Source organism: Chinchilla lanigera, unplaced genomic scaffold (assembly GCF_000276665.1).
Source record: "Chinchilla lanigera isolate Chin_1 unplaced genomic scaffold, ChiLan1.0 scaffold00056, whole genome shotgun sequence".
NCBI classification, from domain to species: domain Eukaryota; kingdom Metazoa; phylum Chordata; class Mammalia; order Rodentia; family Chinchillidae; genus Chinchilla; species Chinchilla lanigera.
The window spans coordinates 14,234,903-14,255,705 of NW_004955457.1; the positions used below are offsets into that span (position 1 = coordinate 14,234,903).

The 20,803-nt window shown below is 43.0% G+C and overlaps 1 protein-coding gene across 10 annotated transcripts in view; it reads left to right on the forward strand.

The window, feature by feature from the left end:
* Zgrf1 (zinc finger, GRF-type containing 1) overlaps positions 1 to 20,803 on the forward strand; it is a 57,731-nt gene that overhangs the window by 34,623 nt on the left and 2,305 nt on the right. For 9 of the 10 annotated variants that reach the window (XM_005397095.2, XM_013520747.1, XM_013520739.1 and 6 more), the window contains 9 exons: positions 196 to 335; positions 2,440 to 2,583; positions 4,365 to 4,479; positions 5,995 to 6,245; positions 8,331 to 8,490; positions 10,424 to 10,501; positions 10,900 to 11,047; positions 14,039 to 14,166; positions 15,050 to 15,173. In XM_005397095.2, the coding sequence (XP_005397152.1) occupies positions 196 to 335; positions 2,440 to 2,583; positions 4,365 to 4,479; positions 5,995 to 6,245; positions 8,331 to 8,490; positions 10,424 to 10,501; positions 10,900 to 11,047; positions 14,039 to 14,166; positions 15,050 to 15,173 (1,288 nt within the window). The remainder of the gene's footprint in view (positions 1 to 195; positions 336 to 2,439; positions 2,584 to 4,364; positions 4,480 to 5,994; positions 6,246 to 8,330; positions 8,491 to 10,423; positions 10,502 to 10,899; positions 11,048 to 14,038; positions 14,167 to 15,049; positions 15,174 to 20,803) is intronic. The other variant, XM_013520748.1, reaches the window with a different exon arrangement.

Genomic DNA, 20,803 nt, shown 5'->3' on the forward strand with positions numbered 1-20,803 from the left:
TGAGGATTGAACCCAGGACCTTTGTACTGAGCTACATTCCCAGCTTTTTTGAGATAGGCTGTCATTAAATTGCCCAGGCTGGGCGCAAACTTGCCATCTTCCTGCCTCAGCCTTCTGGAATGCTGATATTATAAGTGTGCACCACCACATGTGGTTCCAATTCACATTTATTTTTATTTTTTATTCTGTTTTCAGGAAAGGATTTGATTTTCAGAGAAAACCGTATGGCAAACTAAAGAAGTTTACTACTATAAATCCTGAGTGTTACAGTGAACCCAAAAGCAAGCTTTATCTTAAGTTGAGTCGGAAGGAAAGTTCTTCAATCTATAGCAAAGGTTAGTCAATTGCTCTATTACATCCAGCTGAATAACTGTTACCTACAGCTTTGTAAATTCTTTAAGAGAATTTTTAAAAATATGGCTTAATAGCCCCTTATATAGTAAACTACAGTATAATAAATCAGATCATTTCTAAAAGCCATATCTTAATTTTTTTGAGCTTTTACAAAATTTTATTATAAGAATACCAAGGCGTTTTTGTTAAAAAGTCACACTAAATTCCTGGCATCATATAAAGAAGTATATTGATGTCAACCATATTCTGACCTGTTATAGAAAATAAGCTGAAAAATGTGGTAAGTTTGTCATCAGTATATCTTTCATCGTCTGCTCGATTCCTCAGCAACACACACACACACACACAGACAAAGACAAAGGGATTTCATCAGACTAAGAGCTTGTATACAGGAAAGGACACAACCAGGAGAGTGAGGAACAGCCCATGGACTGGGAGACCATGTGTCTGATAAGCAGATAGTGCCCAAACTCGAGGAGGAACTCAGGCAACTCCGTGAGAAAACAATCACCTGGTTGGAAGGATGGAGAGACTTCAAAAAACACTTCCCAGGAGGATGCAAATCAGAACTCCACGTGAGGCTCCTCCCACCGGCTTGCGTGGAGCAGCAGGGGCTAGCGTGGATGTGCAGATCAGGGTGGCTGTAGTGCCTCTGGGAAGACTGCACCGGTGCAAAGGGCGGGAGTCCTCAGAACCAGAGTTAGAGCTGCCCTATGGCCAGCAGGCTGCTCCCAGGGTATGTCCAAAAGAAAGGATGCAGTTTAGCATCCTGAGTTACTGCAATGTCAGTGACGACAGCAAAGATGCAGCAACAGCCTGAGAGTTCTGCAGTGAAGATTAAAGAAATAATCATATACGTGATGCTGTTCACCATAGATACTATTATCAGCATGTCTCAGTTACCTTTCTCATTGCTGAGACAAAATGCCTGAAACCCACAATTAAAGAGGGAAAGGTTTATTTAGCTCACAGTGTGTGGAGGTTTCAGTCCATACTCGGCCAGCTCCAAGGCAGGGTCGCATGGCAGAGGGTCGTCACAGAGAAGTGGTTTGTTGTAGGCAAAAGACAATGAAAGCAAGCAAGTAACAAGAGACAAGCCTCTTTCTGTCATTTACATCTTATCCAGGCTATCTGGGGCGGATAGCACACACCCCCTTAAACCTAGTGCCTGAAAAGCCCCACCTGTGACTGTATGAGGCTTTGGGGGGACATCTGGACACAAGCCATAACATAGCCTAAGTGGCCTTCGGTAGAGAATAAAAAAATAATGACCTATATGGTATTATTCAGCATAGAAACTAGGATTCAGTAGAAGTGGCTTTCAGTGGACAATAAAGAAAGAACTTAGAGCTGTATTATTCAGCCTTAAGAAGGAAATCTGACTTTTGAGGCATGTACAGGCCCGGAGGGCTTCATGCTAAGTGAAGCAAGTCAGACAGATCTGCACTGTCTCGTGTGAATGTAAAGCAACTGAATGCAGAGAAACAGAAGGTGGTGGCAGGACTCCGAGGGTGCGGGGAGTCGGGAGATGGAGAATACAGACTGGTTAGGTGCAGTTCTCGCAACATCTTGTATAGCAGGGTGACTGTTTACTGATAAGGTGTTCACACTGGGCATGTGGACACACACCTGTATTCCCAGGTGCTTGGGACCTGAAGCAGGAGATCACAAGTTCAAGGCCAGCCTGGACAACTTAGCAAGATCCTGTCTCAAACTAAATACAAAAGGGGTTGGGGTATAGCTCAGAGGCAGAGTACTCACCTTCCTGCACAAGGCCCTGGATTCAATCCACAGGAACCCCCAAGTGTTGTGAACTTGGTGAAGGGACTAGATCCCAACAGTCCTCGCCATTTGAATATGAAAAGGTGACTGTCAGGTGGGGGCACGTTGATTAGCCTAAGTGTGGGAATCGGGGCAGAGCAGTTACCTGTGTGATACACCGTGGGGGCTGGGGCGGGGCTCGGAGGGACCCGAGTGCTGTTGGTGCGGTCAGGGCCCTGGCTGAGCCTCTGTAATACCGCTCTGTCCATGAACAGGATTCGGTTGTTTACTTCATCAAAGCTGGGGAAATGTTTGTCCTTTCAGATGATCTCTGGGTAATTTCAAAAACCTTGGACTTTGCACTGGACACATTCGTAGCGTGCAGCGCTTTCTTTGGCCCGTCCTCTGCCAACGAGGTGGAGCTTCTGCCTCTGAAGGGCTACTTCCCATCCCGCTGGCCCACTAACGGTGAGCATCTGTGACCATCTCCCTTCCACTTCCAGAGAGTGACGGGCGTGGCCTGCGCCTGGAACCAGGACACCGGTGGGACTGTTTGATTCCTCTAGCAGGAGCCCCTGTCAGGCCTCTCCTTGAGTGCAATGTCCCTGAAACATGCTGACAGTTGAGCATAGGGAACTTCTTGCAGCTCGTGTCCCAGAGGGCTGATGATAGCATGGAATCCTGAACCGTCACTGAAGTATTTCGTAAAAATTGAATTTTACACAGTATATTCTTGGTTTTTAAAATATAAGCATTAAGTTGTGTGTGGCGGTACACACCTATAATCCCAGCACTCTGGGAGGCTGAGGCAGGAAGATCACAATTTCAAGGCTAGCCTGGGCAACTTGGTGATTTAGAGAGACTGTGTCTCAAAAGAAGGAAAAAAAAAAAGGCTGAGGATGTAGTTTCGTGTGAAGGTACAGGTCTAATCCCTAGTTCTGCCCACCCTCCCCAAAAAAAAGAAAGGAAGAAAGATTGAACTCGGGGCTGGGGATTTAGCTCAGCGGCAAAGCACCTGCCTGGCAAGCGCAACGTCATAAGTTCGGTTCCCAGTACCGGAGAAAAACAAAAACAAAACAAAACAAAAAACCAAAAAAGAAAGATTGAACTCTATAAATTATATTTTTCAAATGATTTCTAAATCAAGTTCTAATTCTTTTCATTTATTTGAAGGTATATTTATTAAACAATTCATTTTTATGTTGAGAGGTCTTGAAAATTTTCAGTTTTGAGTGTATCTTTTTGTTGGTTGGTTTTTTTTTTTTTGAGGCAGAGTTTCACTATGTATTCCAGGCTGGTCTTGAACTCACACTGTAGCCCAGGCTGATCTTGAACACATGGTGATCCTCCTGCCTCTTCCTCTCAAATTTTGAGATTATAGGCATATGCCACCATGCCCGGCTCTTTTTGGTTTTTGAGCCAGCGTCTCCCCATGTAGCCCAGGCTGGCCACAAAATTGAAGTGATCCTCCTATCTCAGCCTCCTAGGGAGTGGGATTACAGGTATGCACCATGACACCCTGTGAGAGGTTCTTCATTAGACAAGCCACCTACCTTATTTTTCTTTTAGTAAAAAACCTTTATTATTAAGCTGAATCCCTATCGAGTTCTGTGAATCTGTGGACTTCTCTATACATTTTGATTTGTCTAATTATTTCTAATGGAAATATTGATGAAACACTGGCAGGCAGCAGCCTCCAGTTGAATTTGGTCCATAATACCTGACAAAGCATTTACTGATACTTTTCTAATATTTCATATGTTCTTACAATCTTTTGGATTTTAACTAAATAAATCTAGTTAACCAGCTTGAGTATGACCAAAGCCTAAGTAAACATTTGTCACTTTTATGTGGATATTTTCACATTTGCTGGAGCCATTTCCTTACTGATACCAGCTTTCTAATTTCCCGTCTTCTATTTTAATAAACTAAAAGAAATGCATTAAATATTTAAACCTATACAGACACTGCTGTACAGCACGGGTAGTATGCTGATTTGGCTGCGGTGCACAAACTCAGCAATGTGTTCCGTCCAGTAAGTGATGTGTAGACGTCCAGGTTGGCCCATGTGGCACAGTTTGTGGTGCTTACACAGAGGGTGACAGGTCACATGACTCAGACACGAAGTGCGAGGACTTGGCAGGCCCTTGGAGGTTTATCTGGATCATGTGATTCAGAGGCCGAGCTCTGAGCTACAAGGACATTCCCCTCCTGGACCCCAGGTACTCACTTTCTGCATCTCCCTCTAGTTGTGGTCCACGCCCTGTTGGTTTGTAACGCCAGCAGCGAGCTGACGACGCTGAAAAACATCCAGGAGCACTTTCACCCCGGAACGCTGCCCCTCACGCCGCACCTGTTAGCCATGTAAGCTGCCATTTCTCTTGGGTCATTGGTGTCAGAGAGGTAGTTAAGGGTTAATGTGAAAGTCAGTGAAGTCCCGGCACACGCGCTTTGCCAGTGGTCTCTTCCTTCCCTTTCTTCTCTTGCAGACTAGGAGGCTGTGGTCTGCCGGTGTTTCATCATAGAGAGACAGAGGGGCCAGGTGGAGCTCAAGGGTGCGAGCTGTCCTGGAGGATGCCAGGCCCTGGGCTCAGTCCCCATGCTGCAGTGACAAAAGTTGACAGAAAGTTTTAAACATAAAAGGAAAAAAACAGATAAAAGGAACATGCATTATTATTTATTTATTTATTTATTGTAGTTTTGGCTAATAAATTGCAATTTTTTTGTCTTTATTAATGTGTGTGTGTGTGTGTGTGTGTGTGTGTGTGTGTGTGTGTGTGTTTCTGAGATCCTTGTGCATACAAGGCAAGAGTTCTACCACTCTACCTGTAAAAGTTATCCCCAGCCCCGGGATAACTTTTAAAGGATCATGCAAATGTTCATTTTTTATTACTCTGTATTTTTATACTACATATTATTTAACATTTAAAAAAATCATTTGACAGCTTTAATCAGTATATATGTCAATGGTATACCGACTTTACTTTTGCCATTACCTGTGTTTCACCTGTAATTTCTCAGCACCAAGGCCCTTGTTAAAAAATGGTGACCTTATGTTAAATTCATTAAACTGATAAAAGTATTTTCCAATTTGGGATTATATCATCTATCTTGTGTCCTATTTTTTTTTTTCACCACAGTGAAATTCTTTTTTGAGGGGAAGGTTTTGTTTGGTTTTGTTTTGTTTTAAAACAGGGTCTCGCTGTGTAGTTCAGGCTGGTCTTGAGCTCACTTTGTAGCCCAGGCTGGTCTCAAACTCAAAATGATCCTCCTGCCTCAGCCTCCCGAGTGCTGGGATTACAGGCGTGCGCCACCATGCCCGGTTTGAGGAGGAGGTTTGAGACAGGGTCTCACTGTGTAGCCCAGGCTGGCCTTGAACTCACGGTGATCCTCCCACCTCAGCCTCCCAAGTGCTGGGACTACAGGGGTGTGCCACCACACCTGGCCTACCACAGTGAAATTCTAAATAAAAAATGTCCTTAGGATTCTGTTATTTATTCAACTGGAAATGAATTTGGACTTTATAAAACTAGAAATAAAAGCAATTTATGTATTGTAGCATTACCTGATACAGAGGCTATTTTAGTTCTCTAAGGCAGTCTACCGATGAGTAGCATTGTGGTTTGGGGAAGGCGTTTTAGTATTTACCGTCTCTTGCTGAGCTGATTATTTCTGGCGTTGGTGTGAAGAGTACCTATGCAGCGTGCATACTGCGCAGGCTCAGCCAGCAGGTAGAGGCTGGTGAATGGCGTTTGTTATACCCACGGGCCGCGACCCAAGTGCATTCCCTGCATGACACGGGAAGCTCAGCTGCGAGCAGTCTGCTCGCCTCCTGTGACGGTCTCTCTCCTTTGTCTTTGATTTGCTTTCTTTTTGTAGGTCTGCAGCTCCGACAGTTCGCGACAAGAGAGCCGATAAGCGAAAGTTCACCCCACCAGCCTTCACCAGCTCACGTGTGACTTGGGCGCCGGAGCCAGAGCGGGAGTGGGCGCTGCGGCTGGCGGATGAGCTGGGCCGGGCGCACGGGCTGAATGAGGACCAGGCCGCGGCCCTGAGCCAGGTGGCCCGCATGCTGGCGGCCCCTGGCGGTGCAGACTGCACCCCTGGCCTCCCCGTCACCCTCATCCACGGTGAGCGGTGCACGCATCCTGCCTGGGAACGGGCTTAGGCCACGTCTGCGCTGTCCTGTCCTAGCCAATCCCATTTCCATAGCCACTACTGGGTCTGTTCCCCAACCCGTCCCGCAAGCGGCAGTGGTAACCCACTGTCCAGAACCGATGGGCCGCACCAGGTCTGACCTGGGTGTCTCCAGTTGCTGCATGATGTGGACTTAACTCTGACTGGAAGGGCCTTTTGTTTTTCCTCCGCAGCTCCCTGCTACCCTTCACAGCAGCTATTCCAAACCCTCTTGTTCTCAAAACCTCATCCTGCCTTTGCCCTTTTCCCTCTGAAGCTGAGCTTGCCTCTAAAATAGGAAATTAGCTGCGAGCATGCCTGTAATCCCACCACTCAGGAGGCTGAGGCAGGAGGATTGCTGGAAGAGCACTCTGGGCTATCTAGTGTGTTCAAGACCAGCCTGAAGGACACAGTAAAACTCTTGTCTTGAAAAGAAAAGGGAAATTAAGTTAGTAACAGAAACTTGTTTTAACGTCCTATACACAGTTTTAGACCTGTTCTTACCTTTTTACCTCTGCCAGCAAAGGGCCTTCATTTCCCCTGGTTAGAGTAATGTGTTTATCCCAGTCCTGCCTCCTCCATAGGCCATTTCCACTGCTCGGTCCTAAGGAGTTACATCACATCTACCTGTCGACCAGAAGGACCCCTAGGAGTCACTGCAGATTACTGTCTTCCCTTATCTTCACTGTCTTCCTGTGTCGCTGCGTCCGGTCAGTCCCAGAGCTGGGCCCTGTCTTCCCTGGCGAGTCTGTCCTTCCCAGCTCGGTTGCATCTCTCCCTGTGGCCCCTCCACGCAGCTGCTCCACAGCAGCGCTAGAGTCCTACTTGTGTCCCAGTTCCACCACTGCTCAGCGGTGTGCTCCTGGCCTGGTTACTTAGCCCTTAGCCTTTGTTCTCTTCACCGTAAAATGAAGACGATAAAAGCATCTCCCCTGGGGTTACAGATTGGACGGTTCATCATGGGCGAGACACGTAGGATGGTGCCTGGTGCCTGGGAGCCCCTAGCAAAGCCAGCACTTAGCATTGTTAGGGTTTTTATGGTTATCTCATGCAGCAGTCTAGTTTTACCTTTCTGTATATTGTGACCCAGCTAGTTTTTCTAAAACATAATCTGCTAAGTCAGTCTTAGTGCTTAAAATCGTGGATGACTTCTCTAACCCATTAAGGTTTGTTTGTTTTGAGGCAGGGTCTTGCTGTGTGGTTCAGGCTGACCTTGGACTCACTATGTAGCGAAGACTACCTTTCAAACTTGCTGTGGTGTGTGTCTAGATGCTCCCCAAAGCCTTACGTAGTCATCGGTGGGGTTTTCAGAGGTGGCTGGATCTGGAGTGTTCTAGTACTGAGATTACTAAATTAGCCTACTGATCGGTTTGACTTAGTTCTGAGTGTGGATAATCCAACTTCTGGTTGAGTGCTCCCCGCCCTAAGGACAGGTAGCTTGGATAGAATATAAGGGACAGAGAGGGTTGTTGCTTGCTGCTTGCTGCTTGCTGCCTTTTGCCAGAGTGCTCTGCCGTGCCCCTCCGCTACGCCACCCTGCATTAAACTGAAACCTCTAGAAACTGAGCTAAACAAACCTTTCCTGCTTTAACATGGGTGTCAGGTATTTCATCTCAGCAATGAGAAAAGTAAGGCAGAACTCATGGTGATCCTCCTGCCTCAGCCTCTAGAGTGCCGGGGTTACAAGCATGTAGCAACATGCCTGGCCCTGGACATCTTCTAGAAGATTTGGTTCTGCGGCCTCTTACTTTAGGAAGCATTTCCATCATCACCAAAGCAGAGATAGATGTTCTTCTGTCGGTGGTCCCCCGTAACAGTGTTATTGTAGGTTTTCATCCTTTCCTTCACCTGTTCAGCCTGTTGTGGGGAGAAGTATGTTGATCATTCCTCTATTCCTATGTTCACCACATAGTGGGCTTTCAGGTTTTACATACATTCATTAACTAAATGAAGGAGAGCACGGGATAGATGGAGGAAATACTTCTGGTGCTTTCAGGAATGTTTTTGGTGTGGTCTTAACTCTGCTTTTAAATAATCAGGTGTTTTTGGCGCGGGCAAGAGCTATTTGCTGGCGGTGGTGGTTTTGTTCTTTGTTCGCCTGTTTGAACAGAGCGACCCTCCTGCAGTGGGAAACGCACGGCCATGGAAACTTCTCATTTCCTCCTCCACCAATGTCGCCGTGGACAGAGTGCTTCTGGGGTAGGTGTGACAGGTGCTCTAGCGGTGGCTGTGGGAGACGCAGTGAGTCACTTGGGCCCCGGTGTCCATGTGAGTTCCGTGAGCTGGCCAGAAGCAGTGACTGACGGGCTGCTGGCTGATTGGATGTCAAGCCTGGCAGCGTGGCACCCACAGGGGATGCTCAAGTGAAAACTCCAGTCCAGCCCAGAACACAGGGCTGAGGCTCTAGGGCACAGGGTGCTTCTCAGAGAGGCTTCTGCAACATGTGCTGGCTGCTGGGTAGCTCCTCTCTCTAAGATGATGGGCAGGTCCACATCCTGCTCGATGTTAAAAACAGTGGCTCTGAGCCAGGTGTGGTAGCACATGCCTGTAATCCCAGCACTGGGAGGCTGAAGCAGGAGGATGGAAAGTGCTAGCCCAGCCTGGGCAACTTAGCAGCTTTGTCTCTGACCCAGAAGTTTGGGGTCTATTGTTTTAGAAGAATCTAAAATTAAATCCCAGAACTGACATTTAGAGGCCAGCATCTTGGCCATGTGCCTCTGTGAATGCATAGCATTAACAAAACAGAACAATTTATGTAAGTCATTTTTCTAGTTTCAGTAAGAGGAGTCTAAAGAAAACAAGAGAGATTATAATTTGTGATTACATAATATTTTATGAAAACTACAAAGAAAATATGTAGTATTTTACCACTATTTCAGTGTTTAATTATTTGAATTTCAACATAGATTACACCACGTTTTCTTCTTTCTTTTTTTATTTTTTTTTGTCTGTGATATTGGGTATTGAACCCAGGACCTTTGCACTGAGCTGCAGCTCCTGTCCATTTTTACTTATTTCATTTTTTATTTTGAGACAGGGACTTGCTAAATTACTGAATTAAACAGGGTGGGTTCATACTTGCCTCAACCTCCCAGAGTTCTGGGGTTCCTGGTATATACTACCATGCTTGACTGACAGCATTTTATGAGGTGAAATATTCTGTTATTTGTCTAGGCTTTTTAAAAATTAACTTTCATACTCACATAAATTAATATATATGTAGAATATGTGTACACATTACATTTTTCTTTCTATACTTGGAATTCAGTAATATACAGTATTTTGTGTCCTTTTTTTAATTTAAAAATGATTTCTCTATAGTATTAAATCTTAGAAAACATAATTTTCAGCTGGGCATGGTGGTGCACACCTGTAATCCCAGCACTTGGGAAGCTGAGGCAGGAGGATTACCTCAAATTCAGGGCCAACTTGGGCTACACAGTGAGTTCAAGGCGAGCCTGAACTACAAAGCAAGACCCTGTCTCAAACCCCACCCCTAAAAAAACAAAAACAAAATAAAACACAAGTCAGAAGTTGGAATGGAGACAGTAGGTAAGTCCTGAATACTAAAAGGGGATTGGAAACATTTTTAAAAGATTCCTTAATGCTTAAATCTCTGAAAAGGACTTCAGTGAGACTGTGATTAGCAGAGATGTCTCATGGACTGGGAGGCCTTTCTGCCCCCCAAAGTATTGTTTCTTTATGCATTTGAGCAGACAGTACATTCCTGGTACAGTGGACCAGACAGGACACATTTCTTGAGAAGGAATGGGAGAGCATGGATATTTGTTTTGGTTTGGTTTGGGTTTTGCAGACCTAACTGAAGGCCTCGCATGTATTAAGTGAGTGCTCTTTTCCTGAGCTACGTCCCCAGATGAACTATGGATAACTATATATGCATTTGAGAAAAAATTATGAGAACTCTCTCTATATGAAGTGTGTTACACAAAGATCTTACAAAAAAAAAACAAAAAAGATCTTACAACTACATTTACTTTGAGTGTAAAATGGTCACATTGAGTTATGTAACTCTAAAATGTACTATTATGTAAAATTAATTTTAATAACTAAATATTACAAGAAACTGTGTGGTAAATAATCAGGATCTATTTTATCTTGATTTTTTTTAAAGGCTTCTCAGTCTTGGATTTGAAAAGTTTGTCAGGGTTGGGAGCGTTCGGAAGATAGCCAAGCCGATTTTGCCATATAGGTAAGACCGCTAACTTCTGCGATTCGGGGAAGTATGGTAGTTCCGTATAGTTCATCCCTCCAGTCTGGTTTCTGAATGAGAAGAGGATGCCTTATCCTCTTCTTGCTCGAGCTGGGAAATCGAATCTGCGGGCCACTGGGACTTCCCTTGGGACAGCCCACCCTGCCTCCTCAGGGTGCTTTGCCTTGCTTTTTTACCTGCCTTTTGCCCTTCTCCTCAGCCCAGGCTCATTCAGCACAGCGAGCTTCTCCCTCATTCTCCACTTTCACTTTTTCAAATAAACCTCGCTCCCATTAAAGAAAAAAGAAAAAGAAAATGGGATCTGCATTTTTCTCTTTTGTGATGCATGGAGAATGGAATAGAGGGGAGTGTTCTTCTTCGTAGTTCTCTTTTTCTAGCTTGCATGCTGGCTCCGAGAATGAGAACGAGCAGCTGAAGGAGCTGCACGCGCTCATGAAGGAGGACCTGACTCCCACGGAGAGAGTGTGTGTGAGGAGGAGCATCGAGCAGCACAGACTGGGCACCACCCGGACCCTGCTGAGGCAGGTGAGGCGTCGCTGCATTTGCTCACTTAATGATATGCTCCTCAGAGCCTCCTCATTTTTCTCCGGGGAGGGATATTTTCTTTAACAAAGCAAGTGACTGTGCCAGCATAGACAGTGACGTGCGTGCGTGGATGGCCTCCTTCCGGTGTGAGTTGTGTGCACTGTGCAGCATTTTTTTTTGTTCATCACACCTGGCTCATTCTCTCTTCCTACTCTGTGTGTCGGTGTGATGGGGAAGTGAGGAGGTGGAACAGATTCAGGGCAAGCCCACGGAAATAGCTGCATTCTAGGAGAAACAGAAGGGGCAGCTCTGGTCTGGGGCATGTTATCAAGGTGGAGTTTGTCTTTGATGCGCTCCAGAAAGCAGCCTCCAGGGGCTGTCTGTGTGCAGGAATGCAGAGGCACAGACCCTCGGTGCTGGGCTGGTCCCACAGGGTCACAGAGCGCATCGCCCCGCGATCTGCTTCTCATCCAGCCAGTGTGAGTATCCGCTGGGAGGAGAGAAAGAAACACAAGCCGCTTCCTGTTCGGGAGGAGGGTGGGGGAACGGCAGTTGCTGCCTTTTTGGGCTGTGTGGGTACTGGGCATTTTCGGCAAGGGAAACCAGCCTGCTTGGGACGCTGGGTTGGTCAGCAGTTGCCAAAGTAGTGCTGCTAAACAAACTAAATCTCAGTGCTTTAAGTGAGACAACAACCGTGACTCCACAGATCAACTGGGGCTGAGATTTAGGTTGTGATTGAGTCTCTTTCTCAGAACAGTTGCCTGTGTGGTGATCCTCCCGACAGATGGCGGAAGTGCACAAATGCAGGCCAGCTCACACGACTGAAGGCTTGTGTGTGTCCTTTCCACTACCTGCCTTTTGCTCTCTCAGCTCACATGGCCACATTTCCCCTACAGCACTGCAAAGTCACAGGCAAAGGGTGTGAATGTGCAGGAATAAGCCAGGGAGCGAGGGGAAATTGAGAGCAATCAACATACAACAGGTCCTGGTTCTAGAAGTCCTTGGAGAGGGCTTCAGACTGATTTCTGTAGTCTGAATTATGGACAGAACTCTGCTCCACCTTCTCTGAAAAGGTTTAGATTGGCTGTGTTTAGCAAATACAAATCAGCCATGTGTGTGAACTGCTTACCATGCTGTCAGCTTATCTGACACAAAATGGTATGCAAGAACAAATGCAGCGTAAGAATGGTTCTTTAATCAGTTGTTAGATGTAACCCACTTACAATAATCTATTGCTTATTAGCATTATCTGTTTACAAAGAAAAACTATTTTAGAGAAAATATTTTTTAAAAGCTTTTCGTTAAAAAATTCCTAATCCAATTAAGCAATCAGACCCGACATATTTTTAGAGTGATGACTCTTTACAATAAAACTGAATTTTAAAAATGCTTCATGGTTAAGTACTACTTCCTAGGTCAGTAACAAAGTCTTCTCTTAAGTGTCTCAGCAGTATAAAAATAAATTTTTAAAATAAATGTAATATAATTCTTTAAAGAAGAAACTTAGTTCTTTAGGTTTCTGTATTAAGTATTTCTTTAATTTAAAAATTGCTTCTTGATTTATAAATTTCAGCTCCGTTTCTAAGGTTGTTTTTGTTAGATACAGTTGCCAGAAATTAGACAATACATATTCCAGAGTGGTACCAACAGCAGTGTGTAAGCCACAAGGACTGAATATTTTTAAAGAACTGAATATTTAAATACTATGGAATTTCTAATGTAAATGTGGCTTTAGGATCTTTGTTTTTGTTTTTGATGAATGAGGGACAACCTAACTGATAAAGGTATTATGTGTGATGAATGTTATTTATTAATAAGAAAATAAAGTACTTAGAGTACTTCTTTGTTTCATAGGATCTGGGGGCAGTATTTAACTTGTAAAGCATATTTTTATCAAACACATTTGATAAAAAGAGCTGATCAGTTTATGTAGATGGCCCTTGCTAACTGAAAATATAACTGTCTTCAGATGAATAGAAGGGGGTGCGTGTCCCATGAGTGTGTGTACACGTACCTATACACACAGATGTGTGTGCGTGTGTACAGCCAGGAGGCTCCTAGGCCAGTGACTGCCTTCAACTAAAAATGTCACGGTGTGGGCTGTGGCTCAGTGGCAGAGTACTTCCCTCTCCTGTGCACAAGGCCCAGGCTTCACCTCCAGCACCGCAAAAAAAGAAAAAAAAAACAAAAACAACCCACAAAAACAAACAAACCAACCACAGATTTTTTCCTTTTTATATTTAGTTTTGGAGATTATAGTAAAATGTTTGCTTTTGGGGCTTTTTGCTTTAAGAGTAATGGCATTGTACTATAATATTTCAAACTTACAAGATTCAAATATATTAAAGGCTCCAGGTATATTTTTAACTTACTGTGGTTTGAAATTAGCAATCTTTCCTTTTTTTTTTTGTTATTTTGAGACAAGGTCTCACTATGTAGTTCAGGCTAGGCATCAGCTCACTTTATAGCCCAGGCTGGCCTCAAACTTACAGCAATCCTCCTACCTCAGCCTCCCTAGTGCTGGGATCATAGGCGTGCGCTACCATGCCTGGCTCATCTTTCCCTTCTTAAATAAACCTTAATGCTCCTGTGCATGAGGATGTAAGCAAAAGATGGTTCTTTCCCATATTCCGCATTCTCCGTGGGCAGTCTCTCCTGTGCTGCTGTCATGCATGTCGTATTAATTCTAGCTCATGTGGAACATAAAATGTATATGTCATTAATATCCCCTCAGTCATCGGCACTGTAATACTTTTCTTCTGAATATCCCAGTGTTCCTGGTGTTTGTTCTGATTGATGAGCTTAGGCTAGGATTAGGTTGAGTAGTGTATAGTCCATGATTTCTGGTTTGTACATGGCAGTAATGAAAATAGAGAGATAAAGTGCCCCAGGATTTCTGTTTGTCCAGAGCTAAGTTAGGCCTGGTTGATTTCCACTGTAGCCTGTTCCTTCTTTGGTAAGTGGCTTCTCTTATCGTCTGCTGTCATGCAGGTCCTCGTGGTCGGTGTGACCTGCGCAGCCTGCCCGTTCCCCTGCATGAGCGACCTGAAGTTCCCGGTGGTGGTGCTGGACGAGTGCAGCCAGATGACTGAGCCCACCTCCCTGCTTCCCATCGCACGGTAGCCTGCATGCGGCCTTTGCAGAGAATTATTCCAAGGCTGTCCCGACTTCCTGCCTCTTTAGACCTGTCAAAACTCTTAGTGGGTCAAGTACTGAAACGGATTAATAGAGAGGGAAATTACTTGGTTTTTTTTGAGACAGGGTTTCGCTCTGTAGTTCAGGTTGACCTTGAGCTCACTTTGTAACCCAGGCTCCCCTCCAACTTGAAACAATTCTCTTGCCTCAGTCTCCCGAGTGCTGGGATTACAGGCGTGCGCCACACGCCTGGCCATGAGAGGGAAATTATTTGAGGGAAGTGTGTGAGAATCCTGTTAGGTTGCAGTTTAGACATTTAAATCACATAGTCTTTAATTCCATGAGAGTACACTCATCTCTTCACACCAGTGGACACCGGTGCCCTTACCTCCAGGTCACTGCTGAGAACATGGGGCCTGGAGAGACAGCATGACTCGCTGTGGCCACAGTGTATAGTACAGCGGAGGTTTGGATGTAGATTTGTCTACAACTTTGGGCTTTTCCCAACTCTTACTTCTGTTGGGAGACATTTAGTCCTTGGGAACCTAATTTACCCCAGCTTTAAAACAAGAGTTTAAGCCAAATGTATTAGAAAGCTTTTCCTAAAGACTTTATGGATCTTAAAAATAAATGTTTCCCATGTGTGTTCTATGAAATACTAATTCCACGCAGAGGCAGGGGTTACTGAGTGGGTTTCATGTGGAAAACAATTATGTGAAAGATTTTCTTCGGCACTATGCAGCCTTGTTAGTTTTCGGGACACTTCATGGGATTTAGTTGTGGTGTGCATTTTGGAAAGTGCAATAAAATGGTATCCATATGTCCCTTTTTCGTTGTTTAGGTTAGTTTTTGAAATTCTGTTTCTAGGTTTGAGTGTGAGAAGCTGATTCTTGTTGGGGACCCCAAACAACTGCCTCCTACAATTCAGGGTTCTGAGGCAGCTCATGAAAATGGATTGGAACAGACTCTTTTCGATCGGCTTTGCTTAATGGTACGCACTACTGAGTTTCTACAGGGGTATGGTTCGTGCATTCCACACTGTGGGTGGGAGGGAGGGGACCTGTCAGAAAGCTTAATCTTTGTTCTTAAACAGTTAACAGTTGGAGTTGTTTAGGCAGTACTCATCTTAGAGATAACTAGAATTCTACAGTTTAGCAGGGCTTTATGAAAAGAACTTTTTTCCCAGTACTTTAGGAATGGGCAGGAAGTATATAGCTTTTGTTGTAAAGTCTAGGAAACCTGTGATGCTTCTGTTGGCAGTACAGAGCTCTACTTCACATTTTTAGACATCTAAAATGAATTATTAATATATTTGAAGCAGAGGTGATTCAAATAATACAGTTACCAAAGTGAGCGGTTCAGTGGTGCTTAGTGCAGTCACAGTGCTGTGCATGCACTGCCTCGGCCTCGTTCCCTGCAGAGTTCAGCCTGGGACTCGCTCCATCATCCCTGCGCCTGCTGTCTGGCCTCCAGCAGCCCTAGTCTGCCTTTCGCCTGTGGATTTTTCTCTTCTGGGTTTTCATATAAATACAGTCATATAATGTGCACCCTTAGCTGTGTCTGGATTCTTTCACTTAGCACATTTTTGCGATTCAGCATTTGAGGTCCATACTATATTATTTTTACCTGACGTATATCTGCAAAGTTGTGTAAGTATTACCCACCCATTCCCACAGCTTTAAAATCATCCTCAACAGAAGCTTTGTGCTAATTAAGCCATCCCCTATTCCTGCCTCCTACTGCCTCTGATTCTTCGGGCCTACTTTCTGTCTATGAATTTGCCTGGTAGGTGCCTCGCGTAAATGTAGCTAATGACATGTGTCATTTTGTGCCTGGCTTATTTACTCAGCATAATGTGTTCAGAGTTCACCCATGATGTAGCATGTTTTGGAATTTCACTCCTTTTAAAGGCTAAATAATTTTCATGTATATATACATATACATATGTATATGTATAGATTGCATTTCTGTTGGTGGGTATTTCGGTTGTCTTCACCCTTTGGCTACTGTGAATAATGCTGTTATAAACACTGGCAGACAAATACCTGAACAAATACAGATACGCGGTAATTCTGTGTAACCCTTCCCAACAGTGACATGTGAAGGTTCTGTCTTCTCTACATCCTCACTACACTTGTTATTTTCTGCTTTATTTTTATTTTTAAAGTGGCTCCCTAATGAGTGTGAGCGTTCTCTTGTCTCCCTAGCGAACAGTGTCATGTACTTACTAGCCATTTGTGTATCTTTTTTTTTTTTCATATCTTCTTGGAAGAAGTGCCACTCAAACCCTTGCCTGTTTTTACTTGACTTCATTTTCGTTGTTGATGTTAAGAGTTCTTTCTATATTCTAGATATTAATTCTTTGTCAGATACATAATTTGAAAAATGTTATTTTATTCCATAGGTTGTCTTTTCACTTCTGTTTTGTTTTTGCAGTGCTGGATTGAACCCAGCATCCTGTGCATGTGAGATAAATGCTCTACCCCTGAGCTCCACCCAGCTGTTAGTTTCCTGGTTGCGTGCCTGGATGCATCAGAGTTCTTAACGCTGATGCAGTTCTTTTTATCCGTACTTCTTGGTGTGTGTTGCTTATGCTTTTGGTGTCATATCCACCAAAGTGTTGCAAAATCCAGTATCACTAACATTTTCCTCAATGTTTCTTCTAAGAGTTTTGTAATTTTAGTCCTTAAATTTTGGTACTTGATCTGTTTTGAGATCAGGTAGATGAATTTTGTATGTGCAGTAGGGTAAAAGCCCAGCTTCATTCTTTTGCAGGTAGCTATCTAGTTTTCTTAACATGGTGTATTAAAAAGACTTCCCTCCTACCATTGGATTGTATTGGTACCATTGTCAAAAATCAACTGACAGCATTATCTGAAGATTTATTTCTGGGCTGTTTATTCCATGTGCCTGTATGACTTCCTCATTTTTTATGGCTGAATAATATTCCATTGTGTACATATCACATTGGCTTCTCTAGTCATTGTTACTATTATTTTATGTAATAATCTAAATTGAACTTTTTATAAAGATGAAAAAATTCCAACCAAAACATTATAAAAAAACTTTTGTCAAGAGAAAGATTGTATTTTTCCTGGTTTACATTGCATCTAAGAAGTCCTTTTAATGTTTGAACTCAACAATCTGTAGTTTTTTTAATAGAGGAAGGAAAACCCATGTGAAATGAGTTGTTAAAGCACAAATAAATATTTCTTCCTCCGGAAGAGATACTATTTCCTAGTGATGTCTCTAACAACAGATTTAGAGCAAAGAGGCTGGTTTCCTTACTTCTGGAAGTACAGACGTTAACGCTTTCTGATTCTTTCCCCCATTTCTCCTCCCTCCAGTGTTCTCACCTTGTTAGGTACACTATGATTTTTGTATTCTGAGTGTGTAATACCTCTTTTCTGCAGTCATAATTTGTACATTTAGAGCCAGTTGTGCATTTAAGTGGATTCAGTATTTAACTCCTCCCTTTATTCAAGAGCATCAGACTTTATCATCTTTTTTTTAACGTTTGAAAACTCCAGCTGCCTTTAACTGTAAGTGGCTCCTGGGCGTGGTGTGCACACTTGGGGCACAGCCACTTTCTAGCGTGCTCTGCTGGGAAGTTTAGGGCCAACCTCGTTATTTCTCCCTTGTAATGATTTTTGTTTTTTTCCTGCCTGGATGCAGTAACTGTTCTTATAAACCTTAGTTTCTAAAAAGCGTGGCGAGCTTGTCCAGCTTTACATTCTGTGTGTTTTCTGTTGCCTGGGGTTAGAACTGAGGCTGGCACAGAGCTGCGTGAAGAGCGTGTGCCACCTGGATTGGCTGCGGGGGACACTCATGTCCTGGGGTTTTTGGAATACCTTGTCTAGAGTCATTCCGCTTGGCTGGAGGTGGTGTCCCTGCCCCGGCTGGCCCACCCTTCACCGTGGTTCCCCACACCTTCACCTCCGCTCAGAACTGCCCGACCCTCCTTAGGAGCCATTGCTGCTCTGGTTTTTGGCAGGGTTCGCCGTCCTGCTGTGCTGGGTTGCTCCCTTTAGCCCAGCATCTTAATTCCCAAGGACGGGCACTTTCTAAAGTCATGGTGCTGGGTTGGCCACAGACCTTTCTGTGTTGCATAATGGCTTGCTTTTTCCTTTGGTATTGTTTTTAGTATTTTTGTTGTTGTTCCTTTAGATACTAGGGAGAGGAATGCATAGTGAAACTGTATTCTGCATTCCTAACTCACAGTTCTCTGTTTGCTGGGCACTAGGTTGCACTGAATTCGGAGCCGAGTTGTAGTCAGCTTTGCAGAGGAACAATCTTTACATCATCTTCAGCTTTTCAGTGGAGCTGAATTGAACTGAAAAACTTCTTATCCATCCCATGATGAGTCAGTGTCCAGCCCCTTTTGAATCTGATGTTTTCAGAGGCTTTTTCAAAACCTTAATTAATCCCAGTACCAATACCCTACACAAAAAAGAAAGCTTTCAAAACCTTAATTAAGGCCAGGCGTGGTGGCACACACCTGTAATCCCAGCACTCGGAAGGCTAAGGCAGGAGGATCCTTGCGAGTTCGAGACCAGCCTGGGCTACAAAGTGAGCTCAAGGCCAGCTTGAACCGCATAGCGAGACCCTGTCTCAAAAAGACAAAAAAAAACAACCCCAAAACACCCTTAATTAAAAATTCACATCCTGAAGCATTTTTGAGTGGCAGTATAGTCGTGGTTCAGAATTCAAGAGGAACTAAGCAGTGTTCCACTTGCTTGAACAAATGGTAATATACAGAGCTTGCTGCTCTGTCCTTTGCTTTATCACTTACCTATTTTATTTTTTATTTTTTGCAGTACTGGGGATCGAACTCAGAAACTTGCGCTTGCCAGGCAGGCACTTACGCCACTGAGCTATATCCCCAGCCCTCATTTATCTATTTTTGATACCTTTTAAAACATAATATTTATGTATGTATGTTTGTATGTCTGTTTTTTGAGACAGGATCTGGCTGTATAGTCCAGACTGGCTTTGAACTCACTTTGTAGCCCAGGCTGACATCAAACTTGAAATCTTTCTGCCTTAGCCTCCTAAATGCTGGGATTATGGGCATGTGCCACCACACCTGGCTTAACTGTATTTTTAATTATAGAAATTTAAAAAGTGAAGTATATTTTTACTTGTAGAAATCTAAAAAGGAAAAATAAAGGCTAGAATAATTCAAAATATTTCAGATAAATTAGCTTTATCTGTATAAAGTTTTCAGAAATACAGGCAATATTGGAAGACACAAGGTAGAATGGGCTACTTGTAGTAAAATGCCACTTAGTGAGTTTCAGAAGCACACAGGGTGATATATATAGTATTGAAACATACTTATTAGTGTACAAAAACATGTAGAGAAGATGGCAGAGAGCACATATATAGCATATATATATATATATCATACTTTATTTCTTAACAAAAGAGAAATCCGAAGCAAGTATGACCAAATACTAACATCAAATATGGGTGACCAGTACATACATAGATGTCATATTATTTTCTTTGCTTTTCTATATATTTGAATTAGTTCACAATTAATTAAAAGTAAAAGAAATAAGAGTAATGTCTACTATTCATTACAGAAAGCATGGATCAACAGAAAAGTAAAAGGTAAAAATAAGGCATCTGTAATAACGTTACAACCCAAGAGAAGACCCTTTGTAGTATTTTAATGTTTTTCCTTCCATGTTTTATCCTAGGGTTATAAACATATATCAAATATATATATTTATACATAGTTGAAACCATGTCATAAATTTCTATTCTATTTTAAAACTTTCCATTCTAGTGAATCATTTCCCCTTCTTATTAAAAGTTTTGTAATCTGTCATAAATACGTTGTGTGGATAGAACACAGTCATCTCTAACATTGAACATTTAGTTATTTCCACTGTAAATAATGATTGAGTATTTATTTTGGTTTATTTTTATTTTTTTCCTGAGTATTTTTGTACCTACTGCTTTTTGTCATAGGTTTCACATGTCTGCTGATTAGACAAATCTATGCCTTAAATATAGTGAGGTTGATTTCTTATATATTTTCCCTATATAAGATATTTCATCCATGTGATCATCCATCTTGCATCTAAATATGTCTGTATTACTATTAGAGTTTCTTGTAATTGTTCCCGGTGTTCCAACAGCACTACAGAACTTCTCCCTAAAAAAGAATGTGCTCCAGAAGATAAAGTGGGTGAGACTTGGATGTTAGGATGCTTGAATGAAACCAGAAACTTCTCTGAACTTTCAGATCAAAAAAATGAATTTACACCGGGAGGAAAGTTAATCAATAAGTTATCAGTAATACTTTCTTATTTTTTAAAAGATCTTTTAAAATTTAGTATTAGGAGCCAGGGATGTAGCTCAGTGGCACAGTGCCTGCCTGGCAAGTACGAGGTCCAGAGTTCTATTCCCAGTACCGAAAAAGAAAAAAAAAAAAAAATTAGGCCAATTCCAGATAAATTATAAAAGCATAATGTTAGGGGCCAAGCTTATTAGGTAATCAGCTGAAGACTTTCTGTGTTGTTTTTGCAATTTTATAATGTAATAGCTTACCATGAGCATACTTTTAGTAATTGCTTTAAAAAATGGCTTTATTTTTTATCTATTTTATCT